Here is a 9,523-nt window from a genome sequence, read left to right as displayed (position 1 = left end):
CTGATACTAAGTTCCACAACAACACAATACCTCATCACAACTAGCCTGTTCAAAAACACAATCAGCACAGAATTTGACAAAAAAACACTACATTTATGAAACCTCTGAAAATAAGATAATGGAAGTCCAGCAAAATGGCACACTAATATATCGCTGCTGTCAGAACAAACCCTTGTATCTCCAAAATGATAACTTTACAGGAAAAGAAAAAAAATACTCTACTTTTAAGGTAAGTCAATGTAAGCTGACTTTTTTCCCAAATTTCAGGACGTTTCTTTTGGTCTGTTCGTCATGAAATTTCCACACAATGTAAAGGGCAACAAGCAATTTTCAAATTCCGTCAAAAACTGAAAAACAACAAAAATACAAGGTCTGTGTTGAGAGTGTTGGTAGAGAAGTACAGAGAAGGTCAGAAGGAGCTGCATTGTGTCTTTGTTGATCTAGAGAAGGCATATGATAGGGTGCCAAGACAGGAACTGTGGTACTGTATGAGGAAGACAGGTGTAGCTGAAAAGTATGTTAGGGTGGTGCAGGACATGCATGAGGACAGTGAGACAGTGGTGAGGTGTGCAGTTGGAGTGACAAATGGTTTCAAGGTGAAGGTAGGGTTACATCAGGGATCAGATTTGAGCCCCTTCTTGTTTGCAATGGTGATGGACAGGTTGACAGATGAGGTCAGGCAGGAGGCTCCATGGACCATGATGTTTGCAGATGACATTGTAATCTGTGGTGAGAGTAGAGAGCAGGTGGAAGAGAATCTGGAGAGGTGGCGGTTTGCACTGGAGAGGAGAGTAATGAAGGTCAGTAGAGACGAGATGGAATACATGTGTGTGAATGAGAGGGAGGCAGGTGGAAAGGTGAAGATGCAAGGAGTAGAGGTCATAAAGGTGGATGACTTCAACTATCTTGGGTCAACCATCCAGAGCAATGGACAGTGTAGAAAAGAGGTGAAGAAGAGGGTGCAGGCAGGATGGAGTGGGTGGAGACGGGTGTCAGGGCTGATGTGTGACAGAAGGATAGCAGCAAGAGTGAAAGGGAAGGTTTACAAGACAGTAGTGTGATGTATGGTTTGGAGACTGTGGCTCTGTCTAAAAGACAGGAGGCTGAGCTGGAGGTGGCGGAGATGAAGATGCTGAGATTTTCATTGGGAGTGACAAGGATGGACAAGATTAGAAATGAGCAGATCAGAGGGACAGTGAAGGTGGAGCAGTTTGGAGATAAAGCCAGAGAGGCCAGGTTGAGATGGTTTGGAGATGTGTTGAGGAGGAATAGTGGATATATTGGGCAAAGAATGTTGGAGATGGAGTTGTCGGGTAGAAGGAGAAGAGGTAGACCTCAGAGAAGGTTTATGGATGTAGTGATGGTGGACATGGAGATGGTTGGTGTGAAAGTAGAGGAGGCAATGGATAGGGCAAGATGGAGGCAGATGATCCACTGTGGCGACCCCTAAAGGGAGCAGCCGAAAGAAAAAGAAGAAGACAAGGTCTCATTCTGACAGCAGTGATTTACAGACCTCTAGCCAGAGCTGAAATATCATAACAACCATCAATACAGCTGTTATAAATTCACCAGACCAGTAAGATGAAAACACTATGGCATCAGAGCACATACACTATATTGCCAAAAGTATTCACTCAACTATCCAAATCATTGAATTCAGGTGTTCCAATCACTTCCATGGCCACAGGTGTATAAAACCAAGCACCTAAGGCCTGCAGACTGCTTCTACGGACATTTATGAAAGAATGGGTCACTCTCAGGAGCTCAGTGAATTCCAGCGTGGTGCTGTGATCGGATGCCACCTGTGCAATAAGTCCAGTCGTGAAATTTCCTCACTACTAAATATTCCACAGTCAACTGTCAGTGGTGTTATAACGAAGTGGAAAAGACTGGGAAAGACAGCAATTCGTCCACATAAGGCCACGTAAAATCACAGCACCGCCTCAGAGGATTCTGAGGCACGTTTTATCCATTGTGCCAAGTGTAAAGTTTGAGGAGGGGGGATTATGGTGTGGGGTTGTTTTTCAGGAGTTGGGCTCGACCCCTTAGTTCCAGTGCAAGAACTCTTAATGCTTCAGCATCCCAAGAGATTTTGGACAATTTCATGCTCCCAACTTTGTGGGAACAGTTTTTGAATGACCCCTTCCTGTTCCAACATGACTGCGCACCAGTGTACAGAGCAAGGTCCATAAAGACATGGATGAGCGAGTTTGGTGTGGAAGAACTTGACTACCCCATACAGAGTCCTGACCTCAACCTGATAGAATACCTTGGGGATGAATTAGAGCGGAGACTGTGAGCCAGGCCTTCTCGTCCAACATCAGTGTCTGACATCAGTGTCTCACAAATGCGCTTCTGGAAGAATGGTCAAAAAACCTTGTAGAAAGCCTTCCCAGAAGAGTTGAAGCTGTTATAGCTGCAAAGGGTGGGCTGACATCATATTAAACCCTATGGATTAAGAATGGGATCTCATTCAAGTTCATATATGTGTGAAAGCAGACCAGTGAGTACTTTTGGCAATATAGTGTATATGTTCTGGTTTATTTTAGTCCATTTAAACTGCTATAGTTATACTTGTTCTTGTTTAATTTTAAAGGGACTCTTATTTTGAAGGGCTAGGTTCTGTGTGTGTTTTTAGCAGCCTCAGTAGCTTAACGAGCTAACAGAGTAGCGCTGAGGCTAACAGATGGAGCTAGAACTGTTTGTTTTACCTATTTTCTGTTTGCTGTTGCTGAGTTTTCAGTAAAGCTGATTTTGACCTGTCCGAGCTCCATGGAGAAACTCTATATACTATACTATAGCATACAATCATAAAGTAAATTTGAGGGGACTTACTAAAACTGGTCTGAGTCCTATTTAAACATGAATTCTGTCTGCCTAGCATTTCATTTGGTAATTCATTCAAATGGATTTAAAATGAGCACCATGTTTCTGACTGTATAAGCAGGTCTTGTTATTTTAGCCATGTTTACTAAACCCGGTGCCAAAATTCTTCAGTAGGAGATAATCTGACCAATTATTTTACAGCAACGTCTTCACTTTGCCTAGCAATGGCCACTGGATTGGTTAAGCGTGCTCCCGTTCCTGAAACAGCATCTGCGCCCTTGATTCTTGATTTTTAGCTCGTGGTCAGTTAAGTTGTAAACATGATTTATAAAGTGGTATTAATTTTTTTGATTCTCTAGCCAATTTCATAGACATTAGTTAGTAGAAAATTATTTCTTCTTTTTACTCGTGTAACTGCAGAAGGTACTCCAGCACTGGCTGTGTTTACATGCAAAGACTTTTGCCAATCCGACTGAATAAAGTCGGATTACAGACTCAGACTGAGGTGTTTATTCTCCCCCTGCTCAACAATCTGATGAAAATCTTCGTTTACGTGCCCACTAGAAGTAAACCGATGCAGAATGCCGCGCATGCGTGGAACAGCGCTGAGAGAGCATCACGTGAGGTCCAGTCCGCGTGAGATGAGTTTCCAGTTTTCGCGCTTGTGTTTTTAACGGCTTTAAACTGACGTCAGACTCAGAGAAACGTCCTTCACATGCACTTATAAAGGAAGACGTCGTGCTCTGAGACTCATAAGCTGGCCGTCCGTCCCGCCGCCGTCTTTTAAAGCTCAGAGTATAAACCTCGTCTCCTCTGCTGACCAGCTTCAGCTCCGCCATGCTGACCGGTATAAACCTTTCGCGGTGACGCGCCGCGCATGCGCAGAACGGACTCACACGATCCGATCGGAGTGTAATCGGATTCAGGCGTTTACATGGATATTATTCTAATATTTAACGGATTATTTAGAGGTTTACCCACCTCGGTCAGTCGGATAGAAACTGTATACTGAATGGCCCCAATCGGATTAGTCTATTCCGATTGAGGTGTTTACATGGACGTATTCTATTCCGATTGAGCTATTAGTCGGATTATTAACGGATTATTAGGCTGCATGTAAACGTGGCTAACTCATAATGGACGACACAGTCCCTCATTGACAGCTCAAATTAAATCAGGGAAGCAGCTGATTTAGGCCACATGAGTTAGAATGATTAACCTCTGCGAAATTTTGCTTTCTTACCTCAGAGTCAGTCTTAGATAAACACAGATCTCTCCTGTCAGTTTAGGACGGGGTCGGTGTGCACAGTACTGGCATCAGCAGTGCCGGTTTAAGGGGAGCCTGTCCACTTACTGTTTCTACTGTTGTATCAGAAACCTGAACGCCAGAGGGCGCCCGCGATATTATATTGGTTGATATTACTGCTGCTCGGTGCTGACTGGTTGATATTACTGCTACTCGGTGCGGACTGGTTGATATTACTGCTACTCGGTGCTGACTGGTTGATATTACTGCTGCTCGGTGCTGACTGGTTGATATTTCTGCTACTCGGTGCTGACTGGTTGATATTACTGCTACTCGGTGCTGACTGGTTGATATTACTGCTACTCGGTGCTGACTGGTTGGTAAGTGGAGCAATTCATTGACTGAGCCACAAGAGGCACCATCAAAACGTCCTACAACTGATGGTTAAAAGTGCTTAAATATAAGACGTTAAAATATTTTATGTTGCTCAGGAAATTAATACAATTTTCTGTATAAAACATTGTTTTCCACAAAAGAGCAAACCTGGAATTTACAACTGTGAGACTAAACCAAGAACATCTTAAAGCACTTCTACTATGGGATCTATTGTTTTATCATGTGCCTAATTTACATTCACTAAAAAAGGAAAGCAAATAAATGATGAATAAAAGGTAAATCTGCTATGTGAACCGAACAGTGGAGAGAAACATGCAGAGTGTAATGAGGCACAATAGTGAACAACAGAGTCTCCATGAAGGATTTAAGTGGTTCATCTAATCAAATACACTGAAGACACTGGACGTTTAACAAGAGAAAAAAGGTTTGCATTTCAACATTCCTTTGGGATTTCTTTGTGCATTTTTAAAAGGCCAACATCATTTTTTTTAATACAAAAAGTTTAATGTCTACCATTAATAAAACAAACTAAAATTATTTCACACAAAGAACATAACTGAACAAAATAGCCATAATGTGGTCTGCAAATGTAATTACCTCCCTCTAGTGGAGGAATCTAAACTTGCAAATACATTACATAGCAAGGTGTGAAAGAATGGTTGCCCTGGGCACAGTTATATACAAAACATTTCAAGTTTGCCATCCTCTCCTTCTTTTTGGGTCTGAGGGCTGTACTGGTGTGGTACTGATGCTCACTCATTGTAAGCTCTCCAGGTTGAAAGCTGTTCAGCTTGTGTGTCCTTTATCAGTTACGATCTTGTTGATTCAGTTGTTTTTTGTCCCAGTCACTGAGTGCCGAGTTGTGTGCCACGGCGCACGAGTGTGTTTAGGTTAAACTAATCGGTGATGATGAGCTCGTCGCAGCCCCAGTCTTCGTAGCTTCCATCGGGCAGATATCTGCGGATGATGATGGGTATCTTCCTGCTCCTGCCATTGAAAGTACAGTAACTTTAGAGTTCAGAGATCTCACAAGTCTTAAACATGAAAATGTTATCAGTTGAGAGAAGCTAATTTGCTTACCAAAATTTCTACACAGATTTTTGTGACTAATTGCTGCACAGTGGCAGGCATATTAACAAGAGGAGGCCAGGAAAGCAATTGTGATACATAATGTGATATGTTCTTTATCGGTGCTAAAAGAGAAACTTGTCATTTTGCTGCCTATGGACATTCTCCCAGTCAGTCCTGAGATTTGAGCCTGTGGCCTTCTGGTTGCTGCCCAACCTCTCCTACCACTAAGCAAAGCTTATTACAACACAATCACAGCAGTGAGTATTACTGATATTTATTATTATTATTATTATTATTATTATTATTATTATTATATGTCTTTATGTATGTGTTTTTAGGAAAATTTGTTTTTGTTCTTACTGAATGTAGACACTGGAGGCAGTAATTATTATTACTCTATAGATGCAACAAAGGTGGTTATTATTACTGTCGTTTTCAATGTGTGGAGGCAGCAGAAGCAGTAAAACATACTTGAGCTCCTTCATGGCGATTTGCAGTGGGTCTGTTTCTCCTTCCAACTCGACCATCACTGGCGCACACATCCTGCGGGACAGGCAGTGATATTATTTAGCTGTTATCTTAAGTCCAAAATCAGTGCTTTATTAACTATGCATACATCTGGAAAAACTAATGTATGTGTACAATGTTGGCCTGTACATTTCAAAACCTTTCAAAAACAATGACTCTCTCAAGTTATACAGTGTGTACATTTTCTACTGCTATCCTAGCACACAAATCTCTACATACTCTTTAGTACTGATAGTGCCTCCACACCATCAGAGACGCACTTCTGAACTGCTTGCTGATAACAAGCTGAATGGTCAAGACAGGACACGATGTCCATAGCTTCCAGAATGAATGAAAAATTTTGACTAATCTGACCACAGCACAGTTTTCTAATTTGCCTCAGTCCATTTTAAATGAACTTTAGCTCAGAGAACATGGCGGCATTTCTGGATTACATTGACATATGCCTTCTTCTGGCATGACACAGCTTTAACTTGCACATGTGGATTACACAATGAGCTGTGTTCACAAACAATGATTTCTGGAAGTGCTCCTGAGCCCACGCAGTGATTTCTAGTACAGAATTAAGTTTTCAATACAGCGGCCATCGGGCTTGTCCCTTGCATACAGGGATTTCTCCAGACTCTCTGAATCTTCTGATGATATTACGTACTGTAGATGGTGGGACATCCAAAGTCTTCACAATTTTATGTGGAACATTTTTCAGACTTTGTTCCAAAATTTTTGTTTTTCCGTTTTTCCACACATTGGTGAGCCTCTGGTCAACTTTGCTTCTGAGAGCTCTTGTTATACCCAGTCATATGAGTTGTAAATTGCCCCTTCAGCTGTTTTTTTTTTTTTATTAGTACCACTTACTTTTCCAGCCATTTGTTGCCCCTGTCCCAACTTTTGTTGAGATGCATTGCTGCCATTAAGTCCTAAATGAATCAATGTTTTTATCGAAAGGGTAAAATGTCTCACTTTCAAAATCCAATAGGTGTTCTATTGTGAATAATTAAGTATGTGTCTAAGAAATTTGTTAATCACTACATTCTTTTTTAAAATTCATATTTATTTACATTTTACACAGTGTCCCAACTTTTTGATACTAGGTTGTAAAAAACTGTGGCATGAATACACTAAACAGCTTGTCCCAAACTACCACATCTGTCTGTGCTTGTGTGAGTGTATACTCACGCGATCTGCAGTGCACGAGTACCCAGTACTCTCGCTCTCTCATATTTAGTCATGTATGGGGTGGTAATTCTCTTCTGGTTCGCCTGCTGTCCTTCTCCAGCGGGGAGAATCTGCACGTTCTCTTGATCCTCCTACACACACACACACACACACTTCTTAACCATCACAAAATGTGGCCCTGAGGTTTCATAACTCTGCACATTTTAGTGTTCACTAGATAATTTTCAAACCCTTTGCTGACTGAGAAAAGTGGGTTAGAGGAGAGAAAACCAGAAATAACTTGTTTCAGTGATCAGGAACAGCCGATGTCAAACCAGAAATAGAGAGTTACAGAACGGAGCTCTTACATCTTCAACATTCTCCAAGTCATCCAGCCCTTCGTCCTCTTCAACATCATCAAAATCTCCATCATCAAAGCTGGCAGAGAGACAGACGAAGATAACATTAAAGCAACCCCACAAATCTAAACTACTCTAAAGATACAAACACACACTGCTCAGTTTCCGTTTTTTTCCCCCACCAGGCTGACAAAACTGATCTATCAACATAAACATGACAAAACTTTATTAAAAAACTGCACTCTTGAGTTAAGACTCTAATGGATAAAAGCCACACACCATCAGTCAAAGGTCTGGAATTCACTGGAATCCCCAAAAGTTATAAACTATTCTATGTAAATAATTTAAGCAATGCAGATTTCAATATTGCCAGCTATACGCCAAAAGCCCATTTACATATTTAACAATGTTTAGAACTGAAAATAGGCTATTAAACACAAATACAATTTATTACATTTTTATAAAAATGTTTATTTACAAAAAACCTGCCAGTGTCTCCGGCCTGAGATCTGATTAATTCTGCTTATCAATTTTATCATCATTTCAATTACAACGCTTTAGCCTACAGCTTTATTAGTCTTTAAGGAATCGTCTGCAGCTCTATTCATCATTCTAGACACATTTAACCTGATCTTCATTTCCACTGTCAGGTTCCTGGTATCAGTAACTATATAAAACCTATGAGACTGTACAGGATTAACATATTAGAACCATTTTAAACAGCTGTCTGCCACCAAAGGGGATTTATATTATTGAAAAGTGATTGTAAAGAGTCGACTGGGAGTATTTTTATTGGGACTAGTCTAATTCATTTAAATCTACATAATTTATTGATGAAAACCCCTGTGTTGTTGTTTATGGCAGCTTTTGCTAAATGAACACTTTAACAGGTCTCTCTCTGTTGAGTCAGTGATGTTCAGGTCGCAGTAGAAAACAGAAACTATGCTGAAGGTTTAAAATAAAGGCAGTAATTTTGATTATTGTGGTTTTTAGTCTTGTTGTTATGTTACTGTGAAGATCTTCTCGCTGTTAAACATCAATTCCCTCGCACTTCACTCACAGACAAAGAACGACCTACTTGTCCTCGTTGTCAGACATGCTGCTGTTCCTGTAGCGTCACCGGCTCAAAAGAAGAAAGAATAAAAAAACCAAATGGATGTAAAATAAAGTAAATTATTCAACACCCCGTAAAACCACACCGCGAGAAACGCTCCCCTGCGCCTCGTCCAGTGTTCACTTTAATATTTCCGTGCAGAAACACGACAGCACACCTAACGGTCCGCTGTTTCTTTTCTACTTCTGGTGGATCTACAGACGAGTTGAGAACCAACAGCAGAGGAGCTCACCGCCACCTACTGCTCTGCAGAGGAGCAGGATAAATAAAGCAGTTCCTCTGTTAAAGAGAAACGTGGTGAGTTCTTTACAGTGGGGATGATAACTGATCCCAAACCCGTTATAAACAGCGTCCCTCCACATCAGACGGCGTGTCCTAATCATTCCGTGTAGTAACGTCCTGTGAAGAGGCTTTTAGAGGCATTAAACTCTTCAGACGTCTGGTTCCTATCACTGTGAACACCGAGAACCACTCTGGATGACTTTGTTTACATCTTATCCACTTAAATATGTAAGGATTTTGAAAAATCAGGTGGAATCCCTCTTTCAATGGAAATCCCATTCTTACTAAGTCAGAATAGTTCACAGCAGAACTTCTAATACTAGGTTCTTCCATACTAGGCCTTGGTACGGCTCTATACCCAGCCTTGCAACACTGCTTGTATTTTTGATCCATAGTTCTTTCATCAGAATAAAAAGGATCACTTTTATTAATAAATCAATCAGTAGCTCGATTAAATCTCTTACAAATTGGGCTTATTGGTCATTTAATAAGAAACTGAATGCTTGGTGATGTTCATATTTCTATTATCATTATTCACTGAATCCA

At 40.9% G+C, this 9,523-nt stretch overlaps 1 protein-coding gene across 1 annotated transcript; it reads right to left on the bottom strand.

The window, feature by feature from the left end:
- Positions 1 to 4,818: 4,818 nt before the first annotated feature.
- Positions 4,819 to 8,869, bottom strand: polr2f (RNA polymerase II, I and III subunit F). The gene is made up of 5 exons (XM_017722645.2): positions 8,660 to 8,869; positions 7,591 to 7,660; positions 7,244 to 7,374; positions 6,011 to 6,082; positions 4,819 to 5,455 (listed from the first exon to the last, which is right to left on the bottom strand). Exons 1-5 carry the CDS (start codon positions 8,677 to 8,679, stop codon positions 5,365 to 5,367), a joined length of 384 nt encoding a protein of 127 aa, XP_017578134.1. The 5' UTR covers positions 8,680 to 8,869; the 3' UTR covers positions 4,819 to 5,364.
- Positions 8,870 to 9,523: the final 654 nt, after the last annotated feature.

The sequence above is a fragment of the Pygocentrus nattereri genome, chromosome 1 (assembly GCF_015220715.1).
Source record: "Pygocentrus nattereri isolate fPygNat1 chromosome 1, fPygNat1.pri, whole genome shotgun sequence".
Taxonomy (NCBI): domain Eukaryota; kingdom Metazoa; phylum Chordata; class Actinopteri; order Characiformes; family Serrasalmidae; genus Pygocentrus; species Pygocentrus nattereri.
The sequence above is the reverse complement of the archived record's forward strand: the minus strand, read 5'-3'. Positions and strand labels throughout refer to the sequence as shown.